This window comes from Prionailurus viverrinus, chromosome A3 (assembly GCF_022837055.1).
Source record: "Prionailurus viverrinus isolate Anna chromosome A3, UM_Priviv_1.0, whole genome shotgun sequence".
In the NCBI taxonomy this organism is placed as follows: Eukaryota; Metazoa; Chordata; class Mammalia; order Carnivora; family Felidae; genus Prionailurus; species Prionailurus viverrinus.
Genome location: NC_062563.1, coordinates 90,710,571 through 90,728,455, shown reverse-complemented (window position 1 = coordinate 90,728,455; position 17,885 = coordinate 90,710,571). Strand labels below are relative to the sequence as shown.

Genomic DNA, 17,885 nt, shown 5'->3' with positions numbered 1-17,885 from the left:
GTCACTCCATTAAGATCACCTGAAACTCACTGGGTATATTTAGGGCAGGCCAGAGTGCCAGGATGACTGAATCCTAAATGCAAGATGCTGGGACTTTTGGGCTCATGATTTGTTTTCTCCCTCCCTCCATCTTCCTTTGGCCCAGGTTCTTCAGCTCTAGCACAAAGGTCAGAGCACCCCACACCCCCAAGCAAAAGTGCTGGATGGGAAGAGACAGGAGCATCCTGGAGTTCGGGTTCCATTCCCTAGTGCTGGGGGCCTGCACTGAGTGTCCACACTCTCCCGAACCTCTGTACTTCCCTCCTTCGTGCCCAGGGCAGGGCTTGGATGGGAGTCCTGGGAACAATCCCAGCCCAGGCGCATCAGAGGGAACAAGTGAGCACACAGGGAAGTCTAGGTGGTGAAGGATTCAAGAGAAAAGCTATGGCTGTTCTCAGGTGAAAATGGCTATCTAGAGGGAGATTCAGAGCGGGCACCAAGAAATATGCACAGGGATAAACCAACAACTGGATTAACAGAATAAGCAAAACTTCCACTTTATTTTAGAAGCCTCTGAGACATAAAAGACAGTAACTGCAAAGTCGAAGGCTAACCCAAACCATGCACCTGAGTGTCAGAGCACTCTAGGGGCAAAAGGCGATGGAAAGGTGCATGACTTGGGATTTTTCCAGCTTTAGAAACTCAGAGAGCCAGAACATCCCGGGACTGGTTACAGATTATTTACAAAGGTGTTTACCTGTGCGAAAGAGAAAAACCAGAAGTTATATTTCACATTTTTAGCACTCTACAACAGTCCACCCACACTGCATAGGTAGCCGAGCCCACCAGGTTTTGTGAGGAAGGGAAAATAGGCACGGGGGAGAAATGGGACCTGCTCAGGGTCATACAGTATCGAGTGGCAGAGCTGGGAATAGAATCCATAAATTGTATTTCCCCAGTTCTAAAATACCTTTGAGGAGGAAGTTAGCTGGGAAGTCAATTATTTAACAATTATTAGCCCAAAATACTTTAGAGAATAGGGATTATATTTGTGACATGTACAAGGTCCCACGGGCTTTGGAGTGTGAAATGCAATTTGAAGCACAAAGCATAAGACCATCATTCTGAAGTCTGAAGCAAAGACAAAAGCGCAATAAAGGAAAATCACGAGATGCAGGAGTTAAGATCCTCCCCACCTTTTTCAAGAGTTCTTCTTGTTTGGTTTCTTCTTCAGAAAAATCATCATTGACATCCAATACCAGCACTGGAATGTTCAGCAGAGCCTCAAAGTGGAGCCTTGTAAGAAGCATGAACGTTTTAGGGGACAGAAAAAAGAAAGCTGAGCCAACCTTCACATACTCACCAAGTCTTAGTAATCCATAGAAGAGATCTAAAGTCACATGGCTTCTCAATGAAATGGCATGTAAATAGCAATTTGAAAACGAGTTTAATAAAGTTGGCCAGAAAGAGGAAGGCTGAAATTTCTCTTTAGTCTTGAAATGGATACGGAAGGTCAGAGCCCTACACGTTTCCAGTGGACAGCATGCCGAGCCCGAAGGAAGGAAAGGCCAAAACTAGGACTGTCAACTTAGTAAGAAGGACAATTTCTCCAGAAATTTTCAGACCTTCACCCTGAGCTAACTATATCACTATCCTCAATCACAATGTTCAATCTAGGGTAATGTTAAAAAACAAAAAAGGTGAGAAACAGAATCTAATAAAAAGTCTCTTAGCATATAGATTACATCTAACATTTAAGTTTCTGAGTTGGATAATGCTTGGCATTTCCAACCACTCGGTACATTCTCAACCTTCTTATGGGGCTGCGTGCTGAACTCATGTTTGGGCAACTGGCTTGTAGGGAGGCAGGTGTCTGTGTGGTGCTGCCCTCTTCTCTGCTTACCTGGTTGTCTTGTGAACAAGCCAGGCTTCGTGTTGACTGTGAAGCTGCTCGAGATATGCCAGCTCAATTCCTTTCTCCTCTTCCCTGGCCCTGTGGTGTAGTCTCTTCCAGCAAACCTAAAAGACAATCCCCAGGCCCTGCTGAGCTCATGTGCTATCCTGGCTGTGACAATGCAGTCCTCAGGGGCTCTCTGACTCAACTCATGATGTCTATCCTGAGAACGGTAAGCCATGACTTTGCTTCTACTGTCTGGTTTTCTTATTCAATCACAGGGTTAATGGCAAACTTCATCAACCCTTTTTTTTCTTCTTCCCAATCCCATCCAGGAAGTCCCTAAATTCTCTTTAATCTCTCTCACCTCTGTCCTAGTCAGGTCCTTATCACCTCTCACTCAGATGGTGGCAAGAGCCTTCTGGCTCTCTGCGTTCTGGAGGCGGTGAAGTGCATGGGAACGGCACAGGCCTTAAAGTCAGAAAACCCACAATTCGATTCCTGTCTTCGCCTTGTACTAGTGGTGCAAGCTCTGTGGGCTTCCCTCTCCTCCCCTCCACTCACCCCATGGGGAGTTGGTGAGGACTCACCAAGGTAAGGCATGTCAAGTTCCCGGCCAAAGCTGCTCTCTCCTCCCAGTGAGACCCCTCCACCCACCCTTCCTGAGTGCTGCAGGAGAGTGGCGGTGCGCTCCTTGCTGCGAACACTTCCCAGGCTCGGTACTACCTACAGCCACAGAGCCCCAGGTTCAAGGAAGCATGAGGAGCATATTTACAAAATGGAAAATCTGAAACACGACTTTCATATCCTTTCACTCACTGAGTCTGCAGCAGAATGCAAACTCTGCCCAGGTCGAAGATAAAACAAAGAAGTAAAAAAAAAGTGAGGCTTAAGACTAACTCTCCTTCCCTCCCCCTTTCCAGAGAGTGCATGATTCCACTCTGCCTTCACCTGGCAGAAAAGTCTGAAGCACACTGGCTCAGAGAATGTCGTCTTCTCCTTTACCTGTCGCACAAGGCCATCCCAGATGCTGGCCGTCCCCCCTACCTCTCCACCTTCATCCTTAGCACCTCCCTGGACTCAGTGCCAGTGGCCAGATAGGACCCGCAGGACAGGCCGAGCTCTTTACCACCTTGAGACTTTTGCTCCAAATCTTTGTTTTGCCTGATTGCTTTCCTTCCTCTTTCCACATGGCAAACATTTCATCATTCAATGTCACCTGTCCTGGGAAGAACAGGTGGAGTAGCCCACTGATCTAGGGCTACCCTCTTTCAAACACTTAAAAAACTTTATCCCAAATGTAAACTTTAGCTGCAAATGAAGCACACAATACTCCCAAAGACGCACAGAGTCCTTGCTGTTTCCCTCTCACTCAGCCCTTCCTCTAAGGGGACGAAATCATGTAAACAAATTTCATTTATGAACTTATGTCCAACTTTTCAAACTGATTAACAGAGACAGATCTGACACGTTAATACTTCTAGCACCCATTCCTTCTCGCCAATCTTTTCCCCTAATCAACTATCATCCCAAACTCAGATGAAGTCCTTGTCCTTGGGATTTTATAATTTACTTAGATAATAGGTAAACCAACATGCAAAACAATGAATCAAGTGCTAAACTGTGAGCTTTGGATCTTTCTTCAGTGTAGCAGTTCAGATCAGGGAGGGAGCAGCTGTGCCCCAGAGTCAGAGAGGTGTTCCCTGGAGGAGGCAGGGCCCCCCCCCCCTTACTTCTAGTACCAGCTCCTGAGCACCACTCGGAGAGCCGGCGCTGTGCCAGGCCCTGGGGAAACACAGGCCGCCGGTGGCATTTCAGCTGTCTCAGGAGACAGAGGGAGGCGTGTACAGGGAGCTCTGAGAGCACAGCGGCTGGGAGCCAGAGTCTGTCTTGTTCAGGGCCGAGCGCCGGGCTGGCACAGCCAGTGGTCAGTGAAAACTCTGTTGCCTGCCGCCGTTCGCTGAGTCCATTTCTGCCCTCGTCTCCCCGGCTCTGTTAACCTTTTTCTCCTGCTTTCATCTTCTCCATTTCTACTTTCTTTCACCATGAACCTGCTTTCTTCTTCCTCTTTCTGCCTATACACCCCACCCTTACTGCTGATGGCTTCAAGACATTTCCCCTTGTTCTCCTCCCTTCCCCATCACACAGCTTTACACCCCCAACTTCTAGCTGCCCAGTTCTCGATACCACAGCAACCAATGTTAATTTTGTATACTTTCAGAAATATTTTATGCATATACACATGCTTACCACCACTTTTTAAAAAAACACCATACTTGTAAAAGGTGTCCCACTACATCCCCTGTGCTGGCTTTTCTTCACTTAACAATTAGTATTTTCCCATCTTTTTTATGGCTTTAGAGTTTTCCAATGTATGGATAGAGCACAATACATTCAACTGATCCCTACTGATGACCACTTGGGTTGTTTCCAATAATCTGTTATTTACAAACACTGCTGTCTTGCACATGAGCCATTGTGCCCATTTGGGAGCATATTTATGGTATAAATTCCAAGGAGCGTGATTAACAGGTAAACTCCTACTTCGAACATTTGACAAAAATCTTATTTTACTGGTACGGCTACATCAATTTTTTTTTAAGTAGGCTTCACACCCAGCACGGAGCCCAATGTAGGACTTGAACCCATGACAGTAGGATCGAGAACTGAGCTGAGACCAAGAATCAGACGCTTAACTGACTGAGCCGCCAAGATACTCCTCAACAAATTCTTTTCTTCAAAAGTCATATGCAAACAGTTCTTTAGACCTGTGTCTCTTGGTATCAGTCTTCACAAAAGGACACACCTGAATGTAAGAAGGGCGGTGTAGCTGCACACAGCAAGCGGGGACCTTCTTGCTGATCTGCCCCCTTGACCAACCACCGCAGGAAGAGAGGCTGCTTGGACACTGAACTGTGACCGCTAGTGGGTCTGGCCACTCTACTTCCCAAGCCCAAGCCTGGGTGCCACGGGCACCAGGCACTTCCGGCATACTAGCTCCATGCTGCCGACAGTCCCCGGCAGGGCTGCACTCTCTTCCTGATTCCATGGGGCTGGGTGGGACACTGAGGAACAGACATTTCTCTTTTGACTGTTTTTTAGGTTGGCTTGCTTGTGTTTTAGAATTTAAGGAAGAGCAGGTAGAAAGGAGCAAAATGCCCTACTGAGGTCCATCTCACATGCTCTAAACTCACTATTTCTTTCCCAGGGCTTTGTACTACAGTATTGGGCACTCCCATGGCTTTTCACATGCAGACGTGTTCACGTCTGTTCTCTTCCCTCGGATATGGTCACCTCTGAATCTCACAGGAGGGGGTCGGGGTGACTTTGGGGAAGGATATCAGCATTCCTGGGTCTCTGGCTCTAAAACCATCAAAAGACCATCAAAATCCACAACCAGTCTTAAAGCTTTTCTGCTTTTTCTACCATTAAGTTGCAAGAAACCTTCAAAGCCCCTCATTTTTTTTCAACAACCCCCCTCATTCCACCCCTGCTGAAGGAGCTCAGTTAGTCTCTCCACGAAGGTGTGTCAGTCATACCACCACCACCGCCGCCACCACCGCGGCCACCATCATCACCACCACCACCGTCACCATCACTTCTCGGTCATTCCAAAGGGCACAAGCAAGTGAGGAAGACTCTTGCTGGCCTTTTCTCCAGCTCCTGCAAGCCTGTGTGATGGGCTCTCCTACCTATCTTCTGACTGCTCAGTCTGCTCTCAGGCCTGCCCCTGTCCACAAGGCTCAGTCCCATCTCTAAAAAGCACGGCCTCTAAAAAAAATAAAATAAAAAAAATAAAAAGCATGGCCTCTAATCAGAAAGGAGCTTTCCTCCTAAGATTATGCAGTATATCTGGTATTTGACTATACATTACATATGTCTCAAAAGCCGAGAGCAACACACCTCTCAAAAAATACCTCCAGCCTTGACTCAGAATCCCACTCCAGAAGAGCCCTTGGAGACCACTAGTCTCAGCCACTGGATTTAAAAGACAAGGACCCCTCCAGGGGAAAGGTGTCCAGGGTCACTGCCAGTCAAAGACTCTCCTTCCTGGTGCTCCTTCTATGATATCACCCTATTGCATACTAGGCTGGCTCCAGGGTCCAAGTCAGAGAGTCATAAAATGTAACTTCTGTAGTTCATCCTCAAGGTTCAAAAGGCAGCTATAGGGGCGCCTGGGTGGCTCAGTCGGTTGGGCGACCGACTTCGGCTCAGGTCATGATCTCCTGGTTTGTGAGTTCGAGCCCCGCGTCGGGCTCTGTGCTGACAGCTCAGAGCCTGAAGCCTGCTTCAGATTCTGTGTCTCCCCGCCCTTCTCTAACCCTCCCCTGCTCACGCTCTGTGTCTATATCTCAATAATAAATAAACATTTAAAAAAAATTTAAAAACAAAACAACAACAATAACAAAAAGGCAGCTATAAATTACAGTAGTATCAGGGTGAGGTGAGGAAACTCTCCACTGCATCCCAGCATCCTATTCAGGAAACCATCAAGACCACCCCAGACTCTGATGGATGACCCAGTTGGAGAGAAGGGAAAGTTGAGGCAACGGAGTACAGGTGACCTGGTCAGAGGAGCCAATCTGCAAACCCTGGGTGATAAAGACAATTCCCAATTTTCTCTGTGTTGTTACTACATTGAGAGAGTCCCTTTCAGTCATTTGCTTTAGCCCTCTACTGCAGAAGCCTGTGGGAAATGGGGTACTTGATGCCAGAATGGGAGGGTGTTTACCCTCTACCCACCATGCTCCAGATAATACCCACAACCTAATTTCTCCAACCAGAAAATCAGGGGTTGGAGAATGTCACCTCTCAGGTTTCATATGGCTGGGAAGCTTAAGGCTTGAAGTTCTGCATTACCTGGGGAGTAGCCTGGAGGTAGATGAAGCCATGTAATTTGACCCGGCTGGCAAACTCCTGCAGGAGAAAAGAATGCCAGTCCTGATAGATATGCCATTCGATGTCACTGAGGGAACCATTTTCAAAAAGATTCTTTGCAAAGATATACCTGGTTGGAAATGTAAGTGGGATTGGGGGAGGGGAGAAGAATGGGAAAGGGAATAAAAGGCAAAAGGGAGAGAAGGAGAAAAATCAATAACCAACTTGTTCCACGTCTGTTCAAACCACTTAACCTTTCTAGCTCCTCATCAATCTTTAAGAAATCTGAATTCTTAACCTAGATCTCCTTCCTTCTCCAACGGCAAGATGGGAAATAGCATCTAGACTTTAGAAGCCAAAATCACAGCTTTCCAACAGGACTGATCCACTGGGAGAAAAGGGGCACTGGAAAAGAATATCATTGGTTGCTAGCAATTTTCCCTGCTGGAAGCCAGTCAGAACATACAGCATATGGTGCATGAAAACTGAAACTTTTGAGATTTCTCTATTATTATTGTAGCAAGCCTTCAAACAAAAAACCAACCTAGGGCTTGTGAGGGCTTCTGAGTCTCCAAGGCTGCTGAGCCATCCTCTCATACAGCTAACAAGCGGAGAAGGAAACGTACTGAAGTGGGGTCACCCATGCAGCAGGAAATGCATTTCTCACTTACTACAGTATTACCAAGAGAGCAGACCTTCCCCCAAGCACACATGAGCTCTTCTTTACTCGTTTCCTCTGTTGCTGAGCTTCTAATCCAGGTACAAGAAAGCTAAATCTAAAAATCAAGCTAGCTTGAGCCTTGCTTACTTCCACAACAAAAGGAGCATCTGGTAAATAGGAGATCAGAGCTAACAAGAAACCCACTGCTTCAGAAGGGTCAATTCTGCTTTCAAACGTCAGGCATCTTGATACAAAACACAATTTACATCCTAAACAGTGAACACCAGTTTCTAAGGCAACGCTTAGCAACTGGCCACTTCTGGGAAAATGAAATTCAGAATCCTTGCGTACGAATGGCCCAGGGAAGTATACACCACAAGGCCGCAAGTGTTGCGATTAAAAGAATGGGCTGCAGTGTCACATTCCTGAGTGTGAGCCTGGCCCCCAAATTCATAAGCTGCGTTACCATGGGCAAGCCATCAAACTCCCTGAGCCCATTTCTTCCTCTATACAAAGAGGTAACAGTAGAACCCAACTCGGAATTGTTGTGTTGACTGTTTGTAGGACAAGGTGCTTGCTGGAGTGACTGGTGCATAGTATTCAAGACATCGTAGTTGTTACTATACCTACTTCTTTGCTAGGCTGTAAAGAAATTAATCTGGGAGCTCCAGAAGTCAACTCTCCCAGTCTGGAATGGTTTAGCTATGGTCTAGCCGAAGGCAACAAAAAGATGACTTCTGTAACTCAATTTCTGAAAAATATTTTCAGCTTCGTCACAATTTAGAAACTAAAATCTTATAAAGAGAAAAAACATATCTGTTATAAGCCTTACGAGGGATCCTCATCTTTCTTGAGGATGAGCACTTCTTTCTCCCAGCTGGTGTTGATGGGGAGAGAGGGAGAAGGTTGGGCTAAGGGAGGGAACTACTGCATGTAGGTGCTGCAAAGAACAAGCGTAAGGACCCAGGCATCAGGGCCCCTGTTCTAAAAACACATGCTTTTGTTTCTTTTAACTCAAACCAAAAAGATTTAGGTTTCTTCCTCCCAGTCGTCCCCTCTCCCAAATAATTTGTGTTCCTCCTTTGAGACACACATCACACACGTGTGCACGTGTGCAGTCTCAGAGTCCCGTTAGAGTAGGATTACCCTGAAGGAAGGGACTGGGTCTCCTTTGTTCACTGCTGAGTCCCAGGATCCAGCCTGGTGTCTGAACATACAGGGATTTAATAACTCTGTGCTTGAGCAAATGAATGAATGAATGTTTTCAAAATGTTTATTTGAGAGAGAGAAAGAGCATGCACGTGAGCAGGGGAAGGGCAGAGAGAGAGGGAGAGAGAGAAAAATCCCAAGCAGGCTCTGCATTGCCAGCATAGAGCCCTGATGTGGTGGGACTTGAACCCATGAACTGTGAGATCAAGACCTGAGCCGAAACCAAGAGTGGGATGCCCAACCTACTGAGCCACCCAGGTGCCTCAAGTGAATGAGTTCTTTAAATAGGGGAAAGGGTCTGGGGGTGCTTGGGTGGCTCAGTCGGTTGAGTGTCCGTTTGACTCTTGATTTAAGCTCAGGTCATAATCCCAGGGTTGTGGGATCAAGCCCCGTGTCAGGCTTCACAGTGATCGTGGAGCCTGCTTAAGATTCTCCCTCTCTCTCCCTCTACTCCTATCCCCTGCTAGCACACGCTCTCTAAAATAGAAAATTAAAAAAGGGGAAAAGGCCTAAGTTACCATTAGGATTAAATGAATTATCTTTTCTATCTCAAAAATGCCCCCCTCTGAAGAAAACATCTAGAATGTATAGCTGTCTATAGCAAAATCAGTTCTCATCTCTTCCTTTACAAGTAAATGTTAAGATCTTATACCTTCTAAACCAAGTATTCTTTTTTCTGAGGGGGTCTCTCATATGCCTACTTCACTAAAGGGCTGGAAATAAAAAAAACCCATGGTGAATATGTTTCCAAGCAACCAGGGTTGTTGTATGTAAGTCATCTTCCCAGTCCAAGAGGCATGGCTTAGGAAAGGGGAGAGAAAAATATGCAGTAGTATACCCAACAAATGAAAAGAACCAAAATCTACAGCCCAACTACCTATAATTCACATATTTAGCTTTTATAAAGGGTAGGCTCTCTCTCTCTTTCTAATTTTAATATTTTTGAGAGAGAGAAAGCACAAACGGGGGAGGGCAGAGAGAGAGGGAGACACAGAATCCAAAGCAAGCTCCGGGCTCTGAGCTGTCAGTATAGAGCCCAACGTGGGGCTCGAACCCATGAACCGTGAGATCTTGACCTGAGTCAAAGTTGGACACTCAACTGACTGAACCACCCAGGTGCCCCTTAGTAGGCTCTCTCTTGGGGTAGAGAAGGAATATGTAGCCCGTATCTTGCACTGTTTTGCATATCTTGCATGACATATCTTGCAGTGTTTCGAGATATTAAAAATTACATGACATTTACAAGTGTACCCGTAGTTTTTTCCTACATGAGGCTTTATGGAACACCAAGAAGTAGAATTGGTTTGTCTAATCTGGAAGTAAATGGGTAACTATTTCTTACATCTTCAGAAGTAAATGGGCAATGAAAATGCAGCATTTTTCAGGGCTCCTGGGTGGCTCAGTCACTTATGTGTCCGACTCTTGATTTCAGCTCAGGTCATGATCTCACCATTGTGAGACTGAGCCCCGCGTCGGGCTCTGCACTGGGCATGGAGCCTGCTTGGGATTCTCTTTCTCTCTCTCTCCCCGCCCCCCCCAACTGCTTGTGTTCTCTCTCTCAAAATAAATAAATAAACTTAAAAAATTTAAAAAGAAAAAAGCAGCATTTTTCCAAGTATACTTTTCAAAACCACAGCGGAGCAGGGTCTGAGCAAGAGAAAACATGCGGTGCTGAGCACGGGGCCTGTGCCCAGTGGAGGGCTCGGGGTCTTACCTGTCACTGTACACGGACCTCTCAAAGATCTGTACCGCCTTCTTGGACTGTAATTGTTTCTCGGGAAAGGGCTCCAGCTGTACTTTTAGGCGGCTCATAAAAGAACATGTCTGGAATGTGTAGGACCATCGTGCTGGTTCCTGGTACATCATATCCAGCAAGTTTCCAAGATTTGGAGCAGTGTAGGCCTAAAGGGAAATTACAAAAGAGGAGAATTTCCTAGAAGGTACATTTACTTCATGGTGTTTGCTCCCCACACCCATGGTTTAATATCAGTGAGGGAAACAATTACAGAAGTTTCCTTCTAAAAAAATGCAATCATATCCCCCAGTTTATTCAAAGCCACGTAATCAAGGAAGAGATTTTCCTACCTGGTTAGGAGAGAATTTGAGAGGGAGAGGACATGCCACCTTCAGCATACCAGAGAAGAGCAGAAGAAGAACCACACGCAGAATGAGCACATTCACTGACTGGCTTGTGGAGTCTGTCTGACGAAGAGTTCTCCAACAACAACTACTTGGAATCCAATCTTTCCATTGTAACACTATGTTGCCTCTCTTTTGAGCTTCCATCCCTGGCTATTTCTTTCTACAACTCCAACCCAGACAAGGAAGCAGCGGATTATTCGAAAATCCAACTAACCAACCAAAGAGAATTCTCTCTCTCTCTCTTTCCCTCTCAATGAAGGGATTAAAACAGCCAAGCAAAACCTTCCTCCTCCATTCTAGAGACTTTATGAAACATATTTAAAGACCCACCTACTCGGCACGTGCAGGTGGGAACATGGGTCAGATACTCGAGAGCCCTGATTCTTTCCTGGGCTCTGCCACTGACTCAGCACAAAGCCCTTTGGCTCTGCATTCATTCAACCGCCATTACCTGAGGGCCTGCATGGATGAGGCGCTACATGGGCTCGATGCTGTAAGGGGTTCGGAAAACAAAACTAAGATTTATTTTCAGTGTTCACTATGTTGTTATCTCATTTAATCTTCAAAACAGCTTCATGAAGACGGAACTATTGTTATGCTCATTTTCCTGAAAGGCAAGTCCACTCAGAAAGGTTAATTAAGTAACTTACTTGTCCAAGGTCTCAAGGTGAGTAAGTGCAGAACAGGGACTCAAACCTGGCTTCCTCTAACTTCATTCTAATGTTTCTCTATATAAAGATAAGCTTGGAGGTCAATGATACATGGAATTTCCACAGATGGAAATGGGGATTAAGAGAGCATTTCGGGGGGTGCCTGGGTGGCTTAGTCGGTTAAGCATCTGACTTCAGCTCAGGTCATGATCTCGTGGTTTGTGTGTTCAAGCCCCGCATCAGGCTCTGTGCTGACAGCTCAGCATCTGGAGCCTGCTTTGGATTCTGTGTTTCCCTCTCTCTCTGCCCCTCCCATGCTCATGCTCTGTCTCTCTCTGTCTCTCAATAATAAATAAACATTAAAAAAAATTAAAAAGCATTTGGGTGGAGAGAAAGATATAGGAGGTGTAAAAGGTTAGACATCCATAAGTGGCCCAGTTTGGCTAAGGATCAACCCTAGATTACACAGAAGGCTCCCAGCTCTCTGAAAGGCTTCACTGGGAGCAATGCAGGTAAAGCAGAATGGATCACAACATGTTTTCCCTCCTTTCAATCCTCCAATCCGCAAACACACAACAGCCTCACAAACGGCTCCTGGTTACGAGCTGGAAGTAGAAGCAGGGGGATGAATTAGAATCCACCTGAGTCTCTGATGGTGTCACTAGAAACTGTAGGGAGCCCTTGGGGTGTGGCACAGTTACCAGACTGCGCAGAAGACCACTGAGGGGAGCGAGCTGCTGTGAGTACAGATGTACTAGGTGGACCAGGTGGGAGCTATTCCACCGGCAGGCTTTGGGCTACCAAAGGGAGGCCAATCCAAAACAAAAAACTGTACAGGGTCTACACGATTTCTGAAAGAACCCACCTCAGCTACAGAACAAATGCAGACATCCTTCAAACATAGAAACAAAGGGAGGGAAATAACTGGATACAGAAATATTCAGCAATTCAAAAGGAGAAAGCCAATGTGTGTGCTCAGGACAAGCAGCCCCTTAGGAGACAGAGCTGTTGCCAGAAAAATCTCAATGAGAGTTAAGGGACTGCCACATTGATAAGAACAGGCTGTCATTAAAAAAAAAAAAAAAAAAAAGGAACAATATGAAAAGAACATTCTTAGAGGAGAAAAACGAAATTGCCATAACAAAGCACTCAATGAAGATGGTAACTAGCACACTGTATGCTGCAGTAAACCTAATTAGTGAATCGGCTCAAGAAATTGTCCTTAAACTAAGAGAAAAAAAAAAACCCAACCAGAAAAGGATGACAGAAATGAAGACACGCGGGGTAGAAGGAAGAGATCCAGTGTGCACTGTCGTATCGTGGCAGGGCTTTTTTTGGCCTCTCCTTGTCTTTCCTCTGGAAAGATAGATCAGGATGTAATGTCACCTGTGTTCCACCTTACAGTAATTAATATGATTTTGTATCAAACAACTTTCCAAACAAGAGCTAAAGTGATCCACAACTCCATAGTACCTGTAGCTCAGACAAAGCTATCTAGGGAAATGATTTTCCTTCTTATGAGACAAGAGTCCACCACAGGGAGGGGAAAAGCCACCCCCAACAAAGAGATGAGCAGAGGAAGACCCCTACTCATAAGGTGTGCGTCTCCCTCTCATCAGATTTCATCATCACTGAGAATCGCTATCTAATAGAAACATGTAGGATCTCTAGGTATTTGAGAACAGTTTAAAACCATGGAACAACTAGGAGTTATAGTAAGAAGGAACTGATCGGATAGAAAAGCTAAAACTAAAAAATTAAAGAAAAGCTCTGAGACGTGAGACTTTCCACCAGAGAAATTCACTGAGTACCATAAGAGATTTCATATGTATTTACATACATAGCTTTCATAAGCATAAACACACACACACACACACACACACACACACACACACACACACACACGAACCCATAGCTGGACCTATCCTGCCAAAATGTTGACGATTCATAAAACTAAAACAAAAACCTAACAAGGGGGAATCACACAAATTACTTATTGAAAAAAAAAGGGGAGGGGGATCAGGGACACCTGGGTGGTTCAGTCAGTTAAGCATCCAGCTCTGGCTCAGGTCATGATCTTGTGGTTGGTAAGTTCGAGCCCCGCATCAGGCTCTGTGCTCACAGCTCAGACAGAGCCTGGAGCCTGCTTTGGGTCTGTGTCTCCCCCTTTCTCTACCCCTCCCCTGTTCGCAGTCTATGTCTCTCTCTCTCTCTCAAAAATAAACATTAAAAAAATTTTTTTAAAAAAAGGATCAAAACCATATAAAATACTTCTCTACAACAGAAACTACCTTTTATATTCCAGAGCAAAAAAACAGACATTTTTTAGACAAGCAATCACTCAGAAATTATACCACCCACATACCCCTTCTGAAAAAAATTCTCTAAAATATATTCCAACCAACTGAAAAATTACAAAATGGGAAGATGTGGTAATGAGAAAACAGTGGCCAGTGATCAACCAGTAGAACAGAGTGAAATGTAACTAAGGAACTATTATTTAAATGGCTATAAAACTGAGTGCCAAATTTCTATTGTTAAAAGAGACATTTCACAATGGAAAAGCATTCAGGATCTACAAAATTTCAGATAATTTTAATATACTGGAGAAGAAGATAATAAAAAAAAGTAAGAAAGTTTTGTTTTGGTTTGTTTTTCCCTTTCACAGAGACTCCACTAACATTAAAAGATAGGTTTAAACATGTACATTTTTATGTTTATATACGGGGGGGGGGGGGGGGGGGAGGGACAGAGAGAGGGAGACAGAGGATCCAAAGCAGGTTCTGCGCTGACAGCAGAGAGCCAGATACAGGGCTCGAACTCATGAGCCATCAGATCTTGACTGGAGCTGAAGTCAGACCAGGCTCAGCAGCACATGTACGTTTTTAATTTAAACGTTTCCACTGTTGGGATAAAAACAGTATGTTTCTCATGTGAATAAAGGGGAGAAAAATGAAAGAGAATATTAAATATAGCAAAAAGGAAAAAAAAAAGATGAAAGCATAAAATAAGGTGATAGAAGAGAGAAAATACCCAGGAAAGGCAAACCCTAACACTGGGTAAAAACTAAAAATCCTATTTGAAAGAAAAATACCTAAAACAACACAAACTCTGAATAATAATTGAGAAAGAAACAGTTGTCCAGTAACTCTACCCCCCAAACAGCACTGGATCCATATTATTTAAAAAATGATTTCTATCGTACCTTCAAAGAATAGATAATTCCTATGCTAAAACAGTATAAAACTTCTCAATTCATTCATAACCCTGATGGTAAAACCTGTTAAAAAATAGCAATTCCAATTAAATATATATATATATATATATATATATATATATATATGTGCAAAATTTCAAACAACCTAGTAGCAAATTAATGGGACAGTATACCATGATCAAAAGGGTTCATTCTAGAATGTACAAACGGCACCACTATCAAATCTATTGACTACTACTAAGAGATTAAAAAAAGAAAAACCCCATGATTATCTCACTAGGTACTAAAAGGGCTTTTGATGAAAATTCAACATCTGATCCTGAGGAAAATGTTACTATCCTAGTAATTAGAAGGGCACTTGCCACACATGATCTACTGAAACAATTAACAATCACAGAACTGAACACTGATGCGTCAGATGTAGTTTCATTAAAGACAAAACAAGATAAGGCTAACTAACTGTCACTGCTGTTACAGTTAGTATTGTTCTGGAACTTCTACCCAATAAAAGAAAACAGAAGTATGGATATCGGAGAACTCTTAACTCTTACAAATGATCAGTTTTTAGAGAAAACTATTATTTTCTTAAACCTCAAGCAGATAAAGCAAAGAAAAAAAAAACAATAATGTTACAAAAATTAAGTCACATGAGACAAATACGGTTAACTGCTTTCCTTCAAAACAGTAATAACTTTGAAAAAGATGATGGGAAAACAGATCCCAGTCACAATAATAAGAAAATATATAACCACTCGGAATAAACTAAACAAGAATACTATTATGAAAAGTAAATAACGACTTGGGGAAAATTAGCCTCCTATAACTTTTAAAGTCACACAGAGAGCAAAATAAAACCATAAAAGCAAGAGATAGAAACATAGGCACAGATTTTTATAATCTCAGATTGAGGCCTTTTTAAACTTTAACATCAAAGGCAGTAATTACAAGAAGATTTTATTACATAAAAACTTAAAAGCATTATATGGCAAAACACATCATATATAAAGATAGAAGAAAAATGACAAACTGGGGAAAGTATCAGCAATATAGGACAGAGTTGAGATACTTAACATACAGTGAGTTCTTATGAAGCCATTACAAAAACGTGAAGATCTCAATAGGAAAAAGAAAAGCAAGAGGTCTGAATAGACAATTCACTAAAGAATAGTAATAAATGACTGATAACATAAAAAAGATGTTGAATTCATTGGTAATCAAAGAAATGTAAAACAAAGTAACACACCATTTTCTTGTCCCTCATATTAGAAAGGATGAAAAACAGTAACAGCCAGTGTCGCCAAAAGTATGGGGAGAGTAGTACAACTTTTCTGTAGGAAAATTCTGTAAAGTATATATAACAAGTGTCAACAAGATGTGTAATTTCTGGACATCAAAATTCCAATTGCAGATTATCCTAAGAAAACACGAAAGTGCACAAAATTTAGCTATTAAAAAGAAAAAAAGATGTAGCTACAAGGATATTCATCATTGTAACACTGCTTATAACAGGAAGAAATTAATACATGTAATATTATGTATTAAATTAAGTATTTTAATTATGATATTATGCAGTAAACTGCGATCATTAAAATGACTGTGAAAGGAAGACCTTGTATATCAAAACCATGCAGGTAACAATTACAATTTTTGCTTAAAAAAAAGGAAATGTATGTATGTTTTAATACATTAACATAGGTGTATTAACATATTAATATAGGTGTATATAAATATATACATTTTCTCTTTAGAAAGAAATCTAAAAGAACAAAAATGTTAACTATTTCCCCCTGGATAATGGGACTACGTGAGTATTAATTTTCTACTGCTGCACAACAAACTGTGCCAAAGTCTGGTGGCTTAAACAAAAAGAATGTTCATTATCTCAGTTTCTACGGGCAAGGAATTGGGGCACAGCTTATCTGCCTGGTTCTGCCTTGGAGTTTCTCGAAAAGTTTCCGTCAGGATGTTGGTGGAGGCCAGTCATCTGAAGACTTCACTGGGGCTGAAGGATCAATCCACTTCTAAGAAGACTCACTCACACTCTGTTGGCAGGAGGACTCAATCATCCCTTGCTTCATGGGCCTCTTCACAGACAAGGCTGCTTCGTGACATGGCAGCCAGCATCCCCAGAGCCAAAAGTGATCAAGACAGAACAAAGTGGAAAATACAATGTCTTTTATGGTCTACCTTAGAAAGTCCCACTGTATTCCTGCTATATTCTATTCATCAGAAGCAAGTCCCTAAGTCCAGCCCACACTCAAGGAGAAAATTTGGGTCTACCTCTCAAAGGAAAGCTCATCCACCGATTTGTGGACGTATTTTTTAAATCCCTGTAACAGGTGACCTGCGGCATACTCAGAAAAAGATAGGTAATTTATTTTCTAAATGGAAAGCTAATTTCATAAATACTCTCCCCCCCCCCCCCACACACAACAGGAAGAGGCAATTTAAAAAACATATATCCACAATAAGCATGAAGTGCCTGCCTAAAGAGGTAATACAATTCTGAGTTCGAATAACAGAAAAATGGCACCTGAAACAAGTTCTATGATATATTTTACCATTTAGAGTACTACTTTTAGTAAATTCTAACCAGAAAACTAACAAAGTGGAGCTTATCGCCTAGACAAAGTTACTTCGGAATGAGGAAGAGTCTGGAGGAAAATGGTGTTTGGCTTGAAAGACTCACGGAAGAGAAAGAGCAAACAAATCATTAGCTTCAACTATATGAAGCGTTGTCATGTGGGAAAGTCAAAACACTTAAGAGGCAGAACTTGAATCAATGAGTCAGAGTCACAGGGATGCAAAGTGGCTCACACAAGAACTTTCTAACAATTAGAGTTGTTAAAACCCAGAACAAGCTGCTCGGCGAATGTTCCCAGTGGCTGTGGGAGGAGTGTGTGGAGACTGAGGCAAGGTGGTGCCATTCCCTCGGCTACCTCTGAGGTTCACATCTAACTTGGTCCTTCCCTACTCACACTGATGTGGCTGGTGTTGCAACCAAACCTACAGCCTCTCCCAAAGCAGCAGACGTGACACTGGGCCCTAGGCCACGAGGCATAAGTGAAATGCACCGCACTTGGCATAGTAAGTGGCAGAGTGTGCCTTATAAACGTCAGCTATTACTTCTGCATCGACTCAGAGTGTGACAAGATGTTCGCTAAGTCCCTTCCAATTTCTCAGACTTCATAAATAAGTTAAGATCACTATAATTAACTATTAATAATCCTGATGGCCAGCTTCAGTAATACACTT

At 43.3% G+C, this 17,885-nt stretch overlaps 1 protein-coding gene across 3 annotated transcripts in view; it reads right to left on the bottom strand.

The window, feature by feature from the left end:
• Positions 1 to 511: 511 nt before the first annotated feature.
• The window catches only part of DGUOK (deoxyguanosine kinase), a 29,490-nt gene continuing 12,116 nt past the window's right edge, over positions 512 to 17,885 (bottom strand). For 2 of the 3 annotated variants that reach the window (XM_047853434.1, XM_047853435.1), the window contains 5 exons: positions 10,336 to 10,523; positions 6,734 to 6,881; positions 1,883 to 1,998; positions 1,176 to 1,275; positions 512 to 736 (listed from right to left, as the gene is read on the bottom strand). In XM_047853434.1, coding sequence (XP_047709390.1) covers positions 710 to 736; positions 1,176 to 1,275; positions 1,883 to 1,998; positions 6,734 to 6,881; positions 10,336 to 10,523 — 579 coding nt within the window. In that variant the 3' untranslated portion in view covers positions 512 to 709. Of the gene's footprint in view, positions 737 to 1,175; positions 1,999 to 6,733; positions 6,882 to 10,335; positions 10,524 to 17,885 lie in introns of all 3 variants that reach the window. The other variant, XR_007151036.1, reaches the window with a different exon arrangement.